Source organism: Schistocerca gregaria, chromosome 10 (assembly GCF_023897955.1).
Source record: "Schistocerca gregaria isolate iqSchGreg1 chromosome 10, iqSchGreg1.2, whole genome shotgun sequence".
Taxonomy (NCBI): Eukaryota; Metazoa; Arthropoda; class Insecta; order Orthoptera; family Acrididae; genus Schistocerca; species Schistocerca gregaria.
The window spans coordinates 121,448,462-121,468,614 of NC_064929.1; the positions used below are offsets into that span (position 1 = coordinate 121,448,462).

The following is a 20,153-nucleotide window of genomic DNA, read 5'->3' on the forward strand; positions in this document are numbered from 1 at the left end:
ATTTTTAAGTGTTTGATAATCACTTCTGTGACTTAGATAATTTTTTTTAATTCATGTAAATTTTGCAAATACGTAATGATATATCGAAATATGTGTGCTCCTGTTGATGACTTTCATATTTATAAGACATTTTAAAAAACTGCCAGTCCCTACCTATGGTAACTGTGAAGACCCTACAGGAACAACCAAAACGTGACGGCCAGTAGTGGTAATTTTCTATGGGTTTAATGGTTTCTTTTATCAGTTTTTTGTAAATAAGTGAGCTTACAATACGTCTTGCGATTTTATAATGCGTTTCATGTAGATTAGTGTTGAGTATAATAAAGTATCTGTCAGTTTTTAAATTATTGATAACTATTTCTCTAGCTTCGATAAGTTCTCTTTTTTTTAATTCCTGTAAATAACGAAAATATCGATTGATACATCGAATTGTCGGCGTTTCTGTCTCGATAGTATCGACGTCTTCTATAAATGTCGATATTTCTAAAAATTTACCTATCCCTAGCTATGGCAACACTGAAGGCCTAGCGCCGGCCGTGGTAGCCGAGCGGTTCTAGGCGCTGCAGTTCGGAACCACGCTACTGCTACGGTCGCAAGTTCCAATCCTGCCTCGGGCATGGGATGTGTGTGATGTCCTTAGGTTAGTTAGGTTTAAGTAGTTCTAAGTTCTAGGGGACTGATGACCTCCGTTGTTAACTCGCATAGTGTTCAGAGCCATTTGAACCATTCTGGAGGCCTTGCAAGAACTGCGGAAAGTGATCGCCAGCAATCGGGCTCTGGTGAAGACGCGGTTGGACCGGCAGGCAAATAGGGGATAAAGTCCCCTTATGCCAATAATAAAACTAGCCTAGGATCACAAACAGTACCGAGAGAGACAAAGCCTTTCGAGCGAATAAGAGATCGTAATTTGATTTGTCGAAACCGGTGCGAATTTTGAAGTGGACCATAGACGAACGCGAATCGTTCTAGCGCGCGCGTAAGCGCCGCTAAAGCGGAAACACGTAAGGAACTTTGACAATGACTGCTGCGGCGAGTCGCCTATGAACGAAGGCGGCGGAAACGCCGAAACTGCTCGGCTGTTCGCTACCTGATGTGTCAGAGCGGCTATCATTACACCTCTCCTCCCTTCCCTCCCCCCCCCCCCCCCTCTTCTCCCCACTCCCTTTTCCACAGAGATCCGTCCGCAGTGACTGTGCGCAAGCAGTAACAGCTGCTGATAGCTCAACTCTAATCTCTGTCTCACGCCCCTCCCCGCGCCAGACGCGGCACATACGACAGCCGGCGTTCGACCAGATCTGTTCTTCACGCAGCAGTACACGATGCCGCGTAAGTACCGCCCACACGAAATGCGCTTCATGTTTTCTGTAACCTCGAACTGCACTGCATCTGTTTCTGGCGCAGTGGTTAGCACACTGGACTCGCATTCGGGACGATGACGGTTCAATCCCGCGTCCGGCCATCCTGAGTTAGGTTTTCCGTGATTTCCCTAAATCGCTCCAGGCAAATGCCGTGATGGTTCCTTTCAAAGGGCACGGCCACCTTCCTTCCCCATCCGCCCCTAATCCGATGAGACCGATGACCTCGCTGTCTGATCTCCTCCCCCAAAAACCAACCAACCACAGCAACACAATTACTATGGAGGGGTCTCACGGAACGTATTTTTCTATTTTATATATCAAACCAGAATTTCGCTGAATATATATAGTTTCTTGACTTCCAGTCATTTATTACACTTCTTAGAGGTGGCTTTTGTAGAAATTAGATTTTTTTTAAACACTGCGGTATTTTAAACTCTTCGACAATTAAAACAAAGCGATATCTGGAGTATATCTTCATTTTAGTTACGAAAATAAGAGCATGTAGTTAGCTCTCTACTCACACATGGGTTTTCGTCAGAGGGATTATATTACAAATTGGCAATATAACTAGGTGGAAAAATCCGACATGACTTTCGATAATTTTTTTGCGAAGTGATCTTTCAGTTTACGACTCACTTTGCAATGTATGGCGAATATTTCAGTCCATAAGTCTATGAATGGAGAACCTTTGCCACGATTTTACTTCTAAAATTACATGTAAAACTAAATACTTTTTCTCATGTGCCACTGAATCATACATTAGTCAATTTACACCTGCAAACACTTCACGCAGACCTTTCTGGAACACTCCAAACAAATCGGAACACCACGCTGTTGACATGGATACCTTGTTTTCCTCTTCAAACGAGGAACGCAAAAGGTGCATGTTTTTCGATTTTCGAATTCTTGTTTCGGTGTCTGAGGCTCATATTGCAAGTGAAGACGTCTGTCTCACATAGCACACGTCGCACAGAAGGCCCAGCCTTCCCCGCCATGGAGAAACAGTATCATGCAATAAAAACGCTGCACGCAAACATTATGGTACGTCTGTGAGACCTCTCAAGGCTAATAATTACGAAACAAAGAGCAGCAACAATGCAAGAATGCTGGCACGTGTAGCTTGACAGCCAATAGGAAGGTACATGGAAGACTCCATGTGAGAAATATCTCGACGCAAAAATTAGTAGCGGTCTGAGAGACGGTCGATAGTAGTTAAGGGTTAAACCTAACCAACCTAAGGGCAGCACACACATCCATGCCCGAGGTAGGATTCGAACCTGCGACCGTAGCAGTCGCGCGGTTCCGGACTGAGCGCCTACAACCGCTCGGCCACCGCGGCCAGCTCGAAGTGTTCGTGATTCTCGAACTATTTCGATTCTTAATCAATAAAACTTTTCTGCGTTTGTGACCGCATTTTCAATACGTAAAACTACCGACGTTTCGGTCGCTGTTGTACACGACCTTCTTCAGGGTGTGTTTGCTTCCAGTAAACAAAAACACCCTGAAGAAGGTCACTCGCAACAGGGACCGCATTGGCCGTATGTAAAATTACCGATGTTTCGGTCCCTGTTAGAAGTTATGTTCTGCGATCACAAACCGAGAAAAATAATGTTAAATGTGACAACAGCCGCAGATGCCTAAGCTTATCCAGAGTGATTCATGAGGATATGCAAACATTTTAATATGTTATTCTACTAGTAAAACTAAAGCAAAAAGGTTAATATAAACATAAGTCAGCAAATGTTCAGTTACGGAGTTACGGCAAATAAATTTTTTTCATAAAATTTAGCAACTTCGCTAACATGAATCTCCCGCAAAACTGTACGAAGTAAAAGGAAAGCACGATTTCCATTTATTTTGTTGTCATTGGTCTGGTGAATCTAATAAAACATGTACCAGACATGTATCTGTAGTAGTTTTACAGAACATCCAGAGAAGCAAAGATTATTATATGAGTAAATTTGTTCACTTACCGTTAAGAATGTAAAAACGTTTGTCATTGTTGGCAACCGTTAGTGAGTTGTTTCAGTCGTTTCCTAACCTTGAAACGAGTTAGTTTTCCGTATTGTTCAGTGAAAGAACATAATAACAACAGTGTACTTATGTGAAACAACCTAGTGTTAATAAAAGCAGATTATCTGACACATTCATACAGTTTCAGTTAACTTTATTACCATCTTTTTTTTTTTCAAAATTAAGTGGTGTACAACTTCTGTTTGAAATTTTGTGCAATTCTCTAGAATTAAAAAAAATGGACCAAGTAGTTAATAGATTAAAAATTTTACGAAACTACTTCTTCACTTCTCTGGATGTTCTGGAAAACAACTGCAGATATACGATTTGGAGGTGTTTTATTAGATTCACCAGATCAATAGCAACAAAATTAATGGAAATCTTGCATAAGTTTAACCTCGTGAAGTTTTGTAATGGCTTCGTAGCAGCGAAGTGGCTCAATCTCAGGCAAAGTCTTTTATTAGCCGTAACTCAGTAACTAAAAATTTGAAGACCCATGTTTATATGAATTTTTTTCTTTAATTTTACTTATAGAGTGACATACTAAAATATTTGCACGTCTTCATGAATCACCCGTATTTACTTTGATTCTGATTCCGAATCTCATCGATTTGCAGTGAAAGGAAATACGCTCCTGAGCAGTATCGGACTGAGAACTTATTGGTGCAGATAAGCCCCAGAGCATGATCTGTAAGTAGGGGAGACCGCGGTTAGGATTTTATAATGTATGAATTATAATTTCTGAAGAGGTACTGTTAATGGTTTCTTTTTCCGCCACTAACCCCTCTCCAGATAATTTCAAAGAATCGAAAATTAGGCGCTCCGCCTTATGACAAGCTAGTTTCCTTCGGATCTCAATCTTCATGACGTCATCTCTCGGTGATTGTGTGACTTACAGTAATATACGAGGTGTGATCAAAACGTAACGCCAACGTCCTTGACGCAGTGTTAACACCGGTTCCCGTCAGATCACCGAAGTTTAGCGCTGTCGGGCTGGGCTAGTACTTGGATGGGTGACCATCCGGTCTGCCGAGCGCTGTTGGCTAGCGGGGTGCATTCAGCCCTTGTGAGGCAAATTGTGGATCTTCTTGATTGAGAAGTAGCGGCTCCATTCTTGTAAACTGACATACGGCCGGGAGAGCAGTGGGCTGAGGATGACACGGCGGCCGGTCGGCGCCGTTGGACCTTCCAAGGCCTCTTGGGACAGAGAGATCAAAACCTAACGGGAATTTCTTTAATTTTGCGGCCTTTATACATCCGGTTTTCGGAAACACATGCACCTGATGTATATCTGCATTAAGAGCTGTTTTGAATACTTATTTTTATTATTGACAGTCGGAAAGGTTACACTTGTTTTCGAATGTTCGGCGAAGTTGTACTTTGGAGAAAAATGGATCAAGGAATTCGCGTTATCATACAACGAAGGGTTTCACGACCGGATGTTGCAGCTGCCGAAAATTATTCCGGGTTGTACGGCCATGATCCATGGAACTCTTCTATTCCTTTCGTCCAAAGCTACGCTGGACATTTTCGAAGGTGCTCCTGGTTGTGGTCCAGTCGGCAAGACTCAGCACAGCCAGGATTACCTCCAAAGATGTCCAACGTAGCCTTGAAGGAAACGTCTGGGGTAGATGAGTTCCATGGACCACGGCCATAGAACCTGGAAGAATTCTCGGCAGCTCAATTTCGATTATATTTTACTTGAAAAATGGAATAAAGTGCAGCACCCTATTCGGAATGTCGACAGTGGCATTTGGCGGATCTTCTGTGAGCAAGACAAGTGTTTACGAGTGGTATAAGCGTTTCAAAAGAGGATCGAGAAGACGCTGAGGGTGACGACTCCCCCCCCCCCCCCCCCCCCCCCGTCCCCGGACGCCGTAGCGCATCGCTTACGACGACCACACGAAAGAAGTCGTACGGTCAATAAGGAATACTATCGGGAAGTTGCGCGCTATTTACGAAAAGATATCCGAAGAAAATGACCAGAATTGGAAAAAAATTGCTGCGACAAAAGAGAAAAATGGTGATGAAAATAAATGTACTGTCCCCTCCGCGAGCTATCTCTTACACAAGTGATGCAAATTTCCTTAGAGGACTGCATTAACGTTTTGTATTATGGGCAAAATGAAAGTGGCGCAGATGAGCGGTCTCGATTTGACATGAATGTATGCATGCAACCACACTGTGGTGTGCTTACTGTAAGAGCTTCGGTAGACACACCATAAGATTATTTGACTTGTCGCTCTAACGAAGTAGGCGAGTGTCAGCAATATGTCTCGTGGTCTTATCGAGGCGTGTTTATCTTCTGACGTTAGGTCAGACGGTAGAAACGCCACTTGCAGTCTTAGAGTAGCAGATTAAACGGTGACCAACTTTAAACAGAACTTGATTAATTTTCACAATTATTAAAATAGTAACCATCATAAACCTTACATAACTTGATTGTGGATGCTATTTACAATTGAAAATCTTAAGTTTCTTTAGTCGTGGTACGTTAATCTTATTCTCACATACCTCTGATACTTGACAAAGTGTCTATTCATTTATCTTCATGGCTATGTACAGAAATATGATAATCTTATTAGGGGCAGACTGAAACTTGACTACAGACCAATGCAGACTGATGCAGACTAATGCAGACTGACTAATCGGAGGCCTGTACACTCGTTATGAAACGTCCCCTTAGAACAATTATATAAGACTGGTCTATGTGAAACGTCCTCTTTGAACAATTATACACGACTGTGCTTAAACTGACACACAATATCTTTAGCGCAACGCAATCTGACTTCCAAAAATCCCTACGAAAGAATGGCCCTGACTAGCATTAACCTATACGTTTCACAAATCACTTTCCTCACAAAAATCTTCGTTACTCAAGCTACTGCAATACAGCGAGCGCCACTATTGCCAGCTAAATAAAAGATTCAAACTACTGAAGGCACTAACTACTGATAGGCATAGTTAGCAAATGAAAGATTTTAATAGAGAACAAACAATGTATTTACCTGACTAGTCATAATATATATAGCAGTTCATGACACCAATTCTTACAAATTTCAAAACTCCGCCATCTCTCTCCCCACGTCCACCACTGCTGGCGGCTCACCTCCAACTGCGCAACGCTACGCGCTGTTAGCATCCAGCTGCCGCTGCCCAACACTACAATGGCTGACAACAATGCAAACCAGCCACAGACTGCGCACAGCACAGCCAGTGATTTTCATACAGAGCGCTACGTGGCGGCGGCGTTACCAATAAAAAAAACCTAAACAGCCTACTTACAGTTATAATACCTCGTGCATTTGTGTATCACTGCGTGAGTGTGATCCACGAGAAGAAAAGGTTCTACGTTAGCAGCAATCTCATTGGCTGCTTTACATATTAATAAGCGGATCAGCGGAAGCAGAATTTGGTCCATCTCTAAGGCAGCGCCATCTCGTGGTGCGGAGACAGACGAGTGCTTCGCCTGCGCTGTTGTGCTTTGCGGGGTGCGCTCTAGTGGGAAAGTTGTGTACGCTCTGACTACGCGGAACTATGTACACAATACATACCCTGTGACGTGCACACAACATGTACATTGGCTACGGGATCTCCAACGCTTCTGTGGAGCACATTTACATACTCTTCACACCTGACAGCAGCGATCAGTCTCGTCGCGGCTCTACCTGGGGCCCAGGTCACGTGACCTGTCAATGTGCGGTTACTTTGTTCGCGGAGCCCTCAAGTCTGTGTATCGCAACAGGCCTCTTAGTTTTCAAGAACAGTGGCACAATATTTCCGATGAGACTGCAGCAATTCCAACAGTCCATCTTCGATCCGCCATCAGCAACTTGCTGATCAGGGCAAGAGATCAATGGCGGTCAGATTAGTACCGCGTTTCCTTTCCACTACTGTGCCTTCACTGGATCCTGGAACTCTCTTCTCCGTGCCACTTTTATTTGCCCTGCCCTGTATAACGAGTTATTCAATTTGCCGCAAAGCAACAACGCTAAGCCTAACGCACTTCCAAGAATGTCTACGCTAGAGTAGATAACCCTATGGATTCTTCATACGGCGAATTGATACCCTGGAAGAAGAAGATGCAATTCCATGTAACATAAAACGGTTAAAAACATGTTAATGATGCCTCGTCACAGTTCACCGACATGACAACGAGTATTCTTCTTCTTCTTATTCTTATTCTTGCATTACAGCCCCTGTAGTACCAAGCGTAGTCCCTTTGTGGAATGCATTTTCCTCTTCTTCTCCCAGAACCTCTTCCTTCTTTCTCCCCTTCTCTCCCACTCTTCTTCCAAGAACTTCAGTTTCCGTTTCTCCTGTTGGCTCCACTGGTGACACTCTAATCGTTTCCTGTATTCTCCTCTGTCACTGATCTCCGGCATAGTGGTCGGTTTTTATTTGTTCCTCCAATTTTCCTTTCCTTCGACCTTGATCCCCATTCCAACCGGCCCTTCTGAATTTCAACAACTCACTTGGTTCCTGTCTTTCCCCTTGTCTTCCCTGTTGTTTCCCACACTCTCTTCGTCAGTCTGTCTATATTCATCCTAACTACTTGTCCAGCAAACCTTGCCCTTTTGAGTCTGATTTCCCTGGATATTGTTCTCATGTTCCAGTACAATTCTTTCCTAGGTCTTCGCATCCCCTTCTCTCCACCTCTTTTGGGACCTATTATTTTTCTCAGTATTTTTCTTTTTCTAACTGTTCTGCGCCATTTCTTCCTAGTGTCATCGCCTCAGCAACATATAATACTGCATTCCTCACTGTTGACTTGTAGTGACTTGTCTTTGCCTTTGAGGATATGTTCTTTTTATTGTATATCTCTCTCGTCATGCCGAAGGCTGATCTCATCTTCTTTATGCTATCTGTTATTCCCTCCATGCTCCTGTTCCTTCCTGTTATAAATTCTCCCAGGTATTTAAATTTGTCCACCATTAGCACAGTGCCTTCCGGTGTTTCCCAGCCTGTAGCGGTATTTAATGTCTATGTCTTGTTATAGGCTGTCCTCAGTCCCACTTTTCTGGCTACCTTGCTTAAGTTGTCGAGTTGTGTCTTTGCAGTTCTAGGCGCTACAGTCTGGAACCATGCGACCACTGCGCTCGCCGGTTCGTATCCTGCCTCGGACATGGATGTGCGTGATGTCCTTAGATCAGTTAGGTTTAAGTAGTTCTAAGTCTAGGGGACTTATGACCTAAGATGTTGAGTCCCATAGTGCTCAGAGCCATTTTTGTGTCTTTCCGTCTTCATCCGTCTCACTCTTGCTACGTCATCTGGAAGGGCTAGGCAGTCCACGTGAACCCTGTTGTCCTTTTTCTCCCCCACATGGGTCTTTGGTATTCCAATTTACTCGTTTATTGCTCTCCACTGCCTATCAGAACGAGTATTGTATGCGACCCTAAATATGCTGGTGTCCAAAATGAAAACATTTCCCTGTCCTGTGTCTAATCCACGATATTATCATACTAAGTGTCCCTACAGTCGTGTTCAGCACGAAAGGTGGCATTCCAGTCAACAGATAACCATGCCAACGATGACGCCAGGGCACCTATGAGGCAACCTAGTGTTGGACAGGTAGCCCCACATCCACAAACGCTGTGTACACAGTCACAGATGGTGCCGTGTAGCACAGACAAGACGCCTACCAGGCTCTCTGCAGTGGAGGGCCATAGGAAGAATGGAAGCAGGACAGCAGCGAACTGATTTGGTTCAGATGGTTCACATGGCTCTGAGCACTATGGGACTAAACTTCAGAGGTCCCCTAGAACTTAGAACTACTTAAACCTAACTAACCAAATGACATCAGACACATCCATGTCCGAGACAGGATTCGAACATGCGACCGTAACTGACGCGCGGTTCCAAACTGTAGCGCCTAGAACCGCTCGGCCACACAGGGCCGGCAACTGATTTGCTCCGATTGTTTAATATCAATAGTTCTTCAGATGTGGGGATAGCTTACAGGGACCGAAATTGTATCCCGAAGAGCAGGGCAGGCCGACTAAGAGTGACATCAGAGAGAGTGGAGCGTTATTTGGCTGTAAGGGCACGGCGGTAGCGCCTTAGTGCTGCGCGGCAACTGGTATGTGAGCTCGCAGGATCCACTGGACGTGCTGTATCGAGTCAAACGGTGTGCAGAAGGCTTCGTCAGAGTGACCTTTACTGTCGGAGACATGTTGTGTGTGCACCTCTGACGCATCTTCTCATAAAGGAACGTGTAGGGTGGATCCATCAACATGTCACCTGGACGGTAGAACGGTGGACCAGTGTACTTTTCACAGATCCCATTTGGTCTGCAGAGTGACTCTCGACGGATTCACGTGTGCAGGGAATGTGGAACACGATTTCGGAACCCAGACATTGTGGAAAGAGAACGATATCGAGGAGGATCTACATCTACATCTACATTTATACTCCGAAAGCCACCCAACGGTGTGTGGCGGAGGGCACTTCACGTGCCACTGTCATTACCTCCCTTTCCTCTTCCAGTCTCTATGGTTCGCGGGAAGAACGACTGCCGGAAAGCCCCCGTGCGCGCTCGAATGTCTCTAATTTTATATTCGTGATCTCCTCGGGAGGTATAAGTAGGGGGAAGCAACATATTCGATACCTCATCCAGAACCGCACCCTCTCGAAACCCTCTGTCAACCCGAGCAGGTACGGATCCCACACTGATGAGCAACACTCAAGTATAGGTCGAAGGAACGTTTTGTAAGCCACCTACATTTTCTAAGGACTCTCCCAATGAATCTCAACCTGGCACCCGCCTTACCAACAATTAATTTTATAGGATCATTCCACTTCAAATCGTTCCGCACGCTTACTCCCAGATATTTTACAGAAGTTACTACTACCAGTGTTTGTTCCGCCATCATATAATAATAAAATAAAGGAACCTTCTTTCTATATATTCCCAATACATTACATTTGTCTATGTGAAGGGTCAGTTGCCACTCCCTGCACCAAGTGCCTATCCGCTGCAGATCATCCTGCATTTCACTGGAATTTTCTAATACTGCAACTTCTCTGTATACTACAGCGTCATCCGCGAAAATCCGCATGGAAATTCCGACACTATCTACTAGGTCATTTATATATGTTGTGGAAAGCAATGGTCCCATAACACTCCCCTGTGGCACGCCAGAGGTTACTTTAACGTCTGTAGACGTCTCGCCAGTGACAACTACATGCTGTGTTCTGTTTGCTAAAAACTCTTCAGTCCAGCTACACAGCTGGTCTGATATTCCGTAGGCACTTACTTTGTTTATCAGGCGACAGTGCGGAACTGTATCGAACGCCTTCCGGAAGTCAAGAAAAATGGCACCTACCTGGGAGCCTGTATCTAATATTGTCTGGGTTTCATGAACAAATAACTCGACTTGGGTCTCACACGATCGCTGTTTCCGGAATCCATGTTTATTCCTAGAGAGTAGATTCTGGGTTTCCAGAAATGACATGATACGCGAGCAAAAAACATGTTCTAAAATTCTAACGGTGTGGGCAGGAATTATGTTCTATGTAAGTAGGCTGTTTAGGTTTTCTTATTGGTAACGCCACGTAGCGCTCTGTATGTAAAATCGCTGGCTGTGCTGTGTGCAGTCTGTGGCTGGTTTGCATTGTTGTCTGCCATTGTAGTGTTGCGCAGCGGCAGCTGGATGCTAACAGCACGTAGCGTTGCGCAGTTGGAGGTGAGCCGCCAGCAGTGGTGGACGTGGGGAGAGAGATGGCGGAGTTTTGAAATTTGTAAGAATTGGTGTCACGAACTGATATATATATTATGACTATTAAGGTAAATACATTGTTCTGTATTAAAATATTTCATTTGCTAACTATGCCTATCAGTAGTTAGTGACTTCCGTAGTTTGAATCTTTTAGTTAGCTGGCAGTAGTGGCGCTCGCTGTATTGCAGTAGTTCGAGTAACGAAGATTTTGTGAGGTAAGTGATTTGTGAAACATATAGGTTAATGTTAGTCAGGGCCATTCTCTTGTAGGGATTATTGAAAGTCAGATTGCGTTGCGCTAAAAACTATTGTGTGTCAGTTTAAGCACAGGGGCGTTTCAACCAGCCTTCATGAAATTGTAAGGGTGGACTGGCAAGGTTTAACTTCTGTCAGGTATCGTGACCAGATGTTGGGACCACACTTGCGACTGTTGCCAGAAGATTTGAGCCCAGACTTCATACTGATGTTTTCTTGGAATCTGAAAATATTGCACGGAAGGTGTTGCCTGCTCGCTCTCCTGATTTGAATCCCGTAGATCATGTCTGGCAAGCACTAGGGAGATGGCTTAAAATATTCAAATGTGCGTGAAACTTTATGGGACTTAACTGCTAAGGTCATCAGTTCCTAAGCTTACAACTACTTAACCTAAATTATCCAAAGGACAAACAGACACACCCGTGCCCCAGGCAGGACTCGAACCTCCGCCTGGACTAGCTGCACAGTCCAGGAATGCAGCGCCTGAGACCGCTCGGCTAATCCCGCGCGGAGAGGGCATACATCACGTCAGCATTCACCAAGCGCTCTCCAAGACTTGCGAACAAGTCCGCATAAAGAATGGGAGTTATTGCCTCAACATGAGGCTGATGACATCACTCACGGCATGCCTTTGGCCGGCCGGAGTGGCCGTGCGGTTCTAGGCGCTTCAGTCTGGAACCTCGTGACCGCTACGGTCGCAGGTTCGAATCCTGCCTCGGGTATGGATGTGTGTGACGTTCTTGTATTAGGTTTAAGTTGTTCTAAGTTCTAGGGGACTGATGATCTCAGCAGTTAAGTCCCAAAGTGCTCAGAGCCATTTGAACCACACCAAGCTCCTTAGTTGTCAGGCCTGTGTTGCTCCCTGAGCCGGTCTTACTCATACTGAGCACAATCATCAGGATTTAGGATACCTTTGACTACCTTTCTTGTAAATCACTTTACCCTAGCACAATCAGTCCTGCCTACATGTGAGCACGCCGGCCGCGGTGGCCGTGCTGTTCTAGCGCTGCAGTCCGGAACCGCGGGGCTGCTATGGTCGCCGGTTCGAATCCTGCCTTGGGCATGGATGTGTGTGATGTCCTTAGGTTAGTTAGGTCTAAGTAGTTCTAAGTTCTAGGGGAATGATGACCTAAGATGTTAAGTCCCATAGTGCTCAGAGCCATTTGAACCATGTGAGCACATTTTCGACGGTATCTTTCCACAGGAACTGCTTTGACCTTTAAGCTCTGCCGGTACTCCATATCAGCTACTTTTTTATCTGGTTCCAGCGCGTTATCCTTATCTCGACACTTGATCCCGAATCATCTGTGTGGAAGGTACCATGTAAACACCGAGATAGTCCCACCAGCCGCCACGATAATTAAAAAAAAAATACGTACTGCCACACGCTTTACAGAACATGCGAATCGCATGCTACAAATTAAACAATATCGCTGTATTCATCGTACATGTAGCATAGAAGCAAAGGAATCGCTGAACGTGTTAGATGCAATGAGCAGTCTAATGAGCACAGAATATGGACACAGATTGAAGTAAAGAAAGATCTGCATATATGTACTCCGCTAGCCACCAAGCGGTGTGTGACAGAGGGCACTCCAGAATGAGATATTCACTGTGTAGCGGAGTGTGCGCTGATATGAAACTTCGTGGCAGATTAAAACTGCGTGCCCGACCGAGACTCGAACTCGGGACCTTTGCCTTTCGCGGGCAAGTGCTCTACCATCTGAGCTACCGAAGCATGACTCACGCCCGGTCCTCACAGCTTTACTTCTGCCAGTATCTCGTCTCCTACCTTCCAAACATTACATAAGCTCTCCTGCGAACCTTGCAGAACTAGCACTCCTGAAAGAAAGGAAACTGCGGAGACATGGCTTAGCCACAGCCTGGGGGAAAATTTCCAGAATGAGATTTTCATTCTGTAGGGGAGTGTGCGCTGATATGCAACTTCCTGGCAGATTAAAACTGTGTGCCCGACCGAGACTCGAACTCGGGACCTTTGCCTTTCGCGGGCAAGTGCTCTACCATCTGAGCAACCGAAGCACGACTCACGCCCGGTCCTCACAGCTTCGCAGGAGAGCTTCTGTAATGTTTGGAAGGCAGGAGACGAGATACTGGAAGAACTAAAGCTGTGAGGACTGGGAGTTAGTCGTACATCGGTAACTCACATGGTAGAGCACTTGCCCGCGAAAGGCAAAGGTCCCGAGTTCGAGTCTCGGTCTGACACACAGTTTTAAGCTGCCAGCACGTTTCACAACAGATTGCACTATTGGCGCCAAAGTCATATCCGCCCCCCCCCCCCCACCCTCCACCCTTTTTCACGCGATGGATAAACGACTTCCTGAATGCCTCAGTATGAGCTCTAATTCCCCTCATCTTTGAATGTTGATGATTGCGCGATTTGAAAGCTGGTGGTAATAATATATGCTCTACATCCTCGGCAATGATCGGATTTTGGAATTTAGTGAGCAGCCCTTCCGTTTAGAGTGTCGTCTATCTGCTAGTCTGTCTCACTACAAACTTTCTATGAGATTTGTAACGCCCTCGTGATGCCTAAATGTACCAGTCACGAATCTGTCTGCTCTTCTTTGGACCTTCTCAGTCTCCTGAATCAGACCTAACTGTTACGGGTCCCACACGGACGAACAGTACTCCAAAACTGAAAGGACTAAAATATCGTAAGCTATTTCCTTTGTTGAAGGACTGCTACGATTCAGGATTCTACCAATAAACCGCAATCTACAGTTCGCCTTACCCGTTACTTGTGTAATCTGATCGATTTGAGATCATTTCGAAGTGTCACACGCAGATACTTGGCTGATGTTATCGCTTCCAAAGAATGGGCATTTATTGTATACTCGTAATTGGGGGTTTTAGCTTTGTGATACGCAGTAGGTCACACTTAATAATATAGAGAGAGATGTGCCAGTCATTACACCACGCATTTATTTTCTGCAAACCCTCATTGATTTGTTCACAGCTTCCGTGTGATACTACTTTCCTGTAGACTACATCATCATCGGCAAACAGTCTAATGCCGCTGTCAATACCATCAACCAGATCGTTTATGTTGTTGTTATTGTTGTTGTTGTGGTCTTCAGTCCTGAGACTGGTTTAATGCAGCTCTCCATGCTACTCTATCCTGTGCAAGCTTCTTCATCTCCCAGTACCTACTGCAACCTACATCCTTCTGAATCTGCTTGGTGTATTCATCTCTTGGTCTCCCTCTACGATTTTAACCCTCCACGCCGCCCTCCAATACTAAATTGGTGATCCCTTGATGCTTCAGAACATGTCCTACCAACCGATCCCTTCCTCAAGTCAAGTTGTGCCACAAACTTCTCTTCTCCCCAATCCTATTCAATACTTCCTCATTAGTTATGCGATCTACCCATCTAATCTTCAGCATTCTTCTGTAGCACCACATTTCGAAAGCTTCTATTCTCTTCTTGTCCAAACTATTTATTGTCCATGTTTCACTTCCATACATGGCTACACTCCATACAAATACTTTCAGAAATGACTTCCTGACACTTAAATCTATATTCGATGTTAACAAATTTCTCTTCTTCAGAAACGCTTTCCTTGCCATTGCCAGTCTGCATTTTATATCTTCTCTACTTCGCTCATCATCAGTTATTTTGCTCCCCAAATAGCAAGACTCCTTTACTACTTTAAGTGTCTCATTTCCTAATCTAATTCCCTCAGCATCACCCATTTTAATTCGACTACATTCCATTATCCTCGTTTTGCTTTTGTTGATGTTCATTTCATATACTCCTCTCAAGACACTGTCCATTCCATTCAGCTGCTCTTCCATTGCTGTCTCTGACAGAATTACAATGTCATCGGTGAACCTCAAAGTTTTTATTTCTTCTCCATGAATTTTAATACCTACTCCGAATTTTTCTTTTGTTTCCTTTACTGCTTGCTCAATATACAGATTGAATAACATCGGTGAGAGGCTACAACCCTGTCTCACTCCCTTCCCAACCACTGCTTCCCTTTCATGTCCCTCGACTCTTATAACTGCCATCTGGTTTCTGTACAAGTTGTAAATAGCCTTTCGATCCCTGTATTTTACCCCTGCCACCTTTAGAATTTGAAAGAGAGTATTCCAATCAACATTGTCAAAAGCTTTCTCTAAGACTACAAATGCTAGGAACGTAGATTTGCCTTTCCTTAATCTTTCTTCTAAGATAAGTCGGAAGGTCAGTATTGCCTCACGTGTTCCATTATTTCTACGGAATCCAAACTGATCTTCCCCGAGGTCGGCTTCTACTAGTTTATGTAAATAGCAAAAAGCAGTGGACCTATTACGCTGCCCTGGGGCACATCTGATGTTACGCTTGTTTCTGTTGGAGTCACCCCATTCAGGACGACATACTGCTCTCTGTCAGAAAACTTTCTATCCAGCTGCATATGTCATCGGATAAAGTAAAGAGGAGTAGGCGAAATGATATTAGCATTAAACTTAATATCTAAAATAAGGACCACAAAGCCAATGAAGTGAAGGAATTCTCCTACAAAATAACATATCACAGATGTAGTAAGGAGGGCGTAAAAAGCAGATTAACACAGATAAAGAGTGTATTCCTGACCAAGAGAAGTCTGATGATATCAAACATGGTCCTACATCTACGGCAGAAGATTCTGGAAATCTGAGTTTCGAGCAGAGCATTGAATCGAGGGGAGTCATTCATGAGTTGTGGTAAAACCGTGAAAAAAGGGAATCAAAGTCTTTGAGACGTGGTGCTACATTTATTTTATCCTATGGCAAATATTAAGAGTTTCTTAATCACAAGAATAACAATAAACAAATAATGTTAAAAAGGAAAACACTTCCTGATGTTCTGTAAAATGATGTTCATTCGGCCACGAACCTGCTTTCAGCTTCTCACGGCATCTTATTTCATCTGACAACTGATAGTCGCAAACTCGGATCCAGATCAAGTGTGACTTGCACAGATATTATTTGTACGGAAGATGCAAAAATAAGAAACTATTTACATAGGAAAAATTTACAATAATTACACTAACTAAACAAAGGGGAGGGGGGTGTTAAACAAAGTTTTTATGTGGAGATACATATAACAAATCATGACAAATTTAAACTACATTCTGTGTACATGTTTGTATAATCGAGCTGTTTCGCTAGTTGGTAACATTGAGCAGAAAAGGATGACACTATTGGTTATTCTGTAACACCATGTTAACGTAACGTGGGTGAGCCATATAATCCAGGAACCGTGTGATTCATATTAATTATCACATTGCTGTTGGTTTCAGACATAATACTTTTACATCATTTGATAGTGATTTTTATTTGTTCACTGAAAGCTGCCGTCAGGTCTACTTCTAAATGTTGGGAGACGAAACTATCAAGGAACAGGGTTCATTTTTATAACGTGACCTGTTTTGCTCAGAAGAACTAAACTGTACGATTTATCATGTATGGTAGCAATGACATCATTGGAGATTATTCGCTTCCGAAACGTAATTATTTAATTGTGTGAGAATTCGACAATAACGGCATCAGTTTTTGAATCGTGGGCTGCAAAATCGTCACCGAACGCCAGCTCAAGATCTTCTACATCTACCTGTTTACCAGAAATTGTGCGTGATGGAACATGTTTAATACTTTCATTTAACACTTTCAGCTCATCCAAACTGTTATGTTTCATAAGTTTGCTATCGATGACCAAACCATTGATTGTGAAAACGTGATGCGAATGGTCTGCATTTCGTAAACTCTAAGCGATTTTATTTTGCCGTGCTTTCATTTGGTGGAAAACAGCATTTACGTCTTCGCGGGACATGGCGATCGAAACTTTCGATCTCGCACTATTGAGTGTACTCACAGACAATTTGCCGACATTTTCTATTTTTTTATAAATAGATTACCTGAGTACACTACAGGATAATTTTTCTGAACAAATTCACACACAAGATGAATAAAACAATTTTTATAACTGAGCAAACACGCCCACGAGATAAAAAATGACTTTAATAATAATTAACTACACTTTAATAAAGGTAAGGCACTGTATCAAAATTTTCCAGAACGACTCTTTTGCCGCAAGTTGTTTCTTAACCAGCTTTTTAGTATCTGCATCTCTGGTTATCTGATTGTACTTGCAGGTTTGGCTGTTTGGTGTTGTTCTGAAAATTAGAAACAAGTGCAAAACATTTCCTATCGAACAACTTCCACTCCACTGAGCTTCAGCCCTTTGCCTTATGTACGTCAACTCAGCACATCACTTTTAACAGAGCTACTCTATTATTCGAGTTGCAACACGCCATCCAACCTACAGACAGTTCTTAAACCTGCCTCGATGGCGATAAATCGTAGAGAATGGCGGATAGGAAATGTTTTGTCAAACAGCTAGCACTGCCCATGCATAAAGCAGTTGTGACTTTGCGAAATTATGGCCACGTCCTTTAGTCGACGTATGTACAGTGAGTTTAGATAAAATAAAATTCGTATAAATAGTCCGTGTATACAGGGTGGTCCACTGATAGTGACCGGGCCAAATATCTCACGAAATAAGCGTCAAACGAAAAAACTACAGAGAAAGAAACTTGTCTAGCTTGAACGGGGAAGAACGGTGCTACGGCTGGCCCGCTAGATGGGAGTGCCATAGGTCAAACGGATATCAACTGTGTTTTTTTAACTATGAACCTCCATTTTTAGTACATATTCGTGTAGTACGTAAAGAAATATGAATGGTTTAGTTGGACCACTTTTTTCGGTTTGTGACAGATGACGCTGTAACAGTAACAAACATAGGGCTCCCAATTTTGGACGAACAGTTAGGAAGAGGCAGGTTTTTTAAATTAACATACAGAATGTAGGCACGTCTGAACATTTTATTTCGGTTGTTCCAATGTGATACATGTACCTTTGTGAACTTATCATTTCTGAGAACGCATGCTGTTACAGAGTGATTACCTGTAAACACCACACTAATGAAATAAATGCTCAAAATGATGTCCGTCAACCTCAATGCATTTGGCAATACGTGTAACGACATTCCTCCCAACAGCGAGTAGCTCGCCTTCCGTAATGTTCGCACACGCATTGACAATGCGCTGACGCATGTTGTCAAGCGTTGTCGGTGGATCACGATACCAAATATCCATCAAGTTTCCCCACAGAAAGAAATCCGGAGACGTCAGATGCGGTGAACGTGCGGTGCTTCGACGAGCAATCCACCTGTCATGAAATATGCTATTAAGTACAGCTTCAACCGCACGCGAGCTATGTGCCGGAAATCCATCATGTTGAAAGTACATCGCCATTCTGTCATGTAGTTAACATCTTGTTGTAACACCGGTAGAACGTTACGTAGGAAATCAGCATACATTGCACCATTTAGATTGCCATCGATACAATGGCAACCAATTATCCTTTCTCCCATAATGCCGCACCATACATTAACCCGCCAAGGTCGCTGATGTTTCACTTGTCGCAGCGATCGTGGATTTTCCGTTGCCCAGTAGTGCATGTTATGCCGGTTTACGTTACCGCTGTTGGTGAATGACGCTTCCTCGCTAAATATAACGCGTGCAAAGAATCTGTCATCGTTCCGTAATTTCTCTTGTGCCCAGTGGCATAGCTGTACACGACGTTCAAAGGCGTCGCCATGCAATTCCTGGTGCATAGAAATATGGTACGGGTGCAGTCGATGTTGATGTAGCATACTTAACACCGAGTTGAGGAGAGTGAATTGTACCTACACTGAAAGATATATGTGGCTTGGTTATGAAGTTCAACATATTCCAAATTTCGTAATAGCTCACAATTTTAGTTGTGACAAACATAAATTTAATACAAATGATGATTTCTGTTGCTGGATGATATCTGATGAACACTGTGACTATACATTCATAGCTCACAATGCTAAAGGTTACGATTCCCAATTTATTTTGAAGTACTGCATTGAAAATACAATAAAGTCATATACCATCTACACTGGACCAAGACTGATGTAATTGGAGATCAAACATTTAGGTCTAAAAATTATATAGTAGTGACTATGTACGAGAGCCTCTTAGTAGTTTTCCAGAAACTTTTGATTTGATAGAATTGAAGAAAGGCTACTTCCCTCTTTTGTTCAATACACCAGAAAACGAAAACTACATTGGACCTATTCCAGATACTCAATACTATTGTGTTGACACTATGAAGCCAAAAGATAGGGAAGCATTTCTCAAATGGCATAGCTCCACAGTCAAAGAAGATTTTGTGGTCAATGTGAAGAAAGAAATTTTTGAATGCTGTAATTCTGATGTAGATATTTCGAGAAGAGGTTGTTTAGAACTGAGAAAACAATTGCTAGAAATAGCTAATGTAGACCCATTCTGGTATTTAACCATTGCTGAAGTTTGAATTTACAGATATAAATAGTTACCTGAAAATAGAATTGAAGTATTGGATAAAGAATAGAAAGAGAACTATAGTAATGAATCCAGTTTAAACAATGACAATATCTCGCATGCTCTTAATGGTGGCGAAGTAAGAATCGCTGGTGCAAAAGTACATGCATTTGATAAAGAAAGCAATACTGATTATCAATATCATGCTTGCTTCTGTCATGGTTGTAAAAAATTCTTCAAAAGTGAGATGAATAACAATGAAAATATAGAAAGAATGGATGACCTTTATCAAAAGACGTTAACGAGAAATGCAGAAATACGAAATGCTGGATACAATTTAGTAGAGATGTGGGAATGTCATTAGCCTAAATCACTGAAGTACAAAAAGCTTAAAAAATATGAAAAGTTACCAGAAGTTGTCGAACCATTGAAT

The 20,153-nt window shown here is 43.2% G+C and overlaps 1 protein-coding gene across 1 annotated transcript in view; it reads left to right on the forward strand.

Moving 5' to 3' along the window:
• The first annotated feature begins 1,219 nt into the window (after positions 1–1,219).
• LOC126293571 (natterin-4-like) overlaps positions 1,220–20,153 on the forward strand; it is a 68,919-nt gene continuing 49,985 nt past the window's right edge. The window contains exon 1 of the mRNA XM_049986847.1: positions 1,220–1,326. Within this exon, the coding sequence (XP_049842804.1) occupies positions 1,320–1,326 (7 nt within the window). The 5' untranslated portion in view covers positions 1,220–1,319. The remainder of the gene's footprint in view (positions 1,327–20,153) is intronic.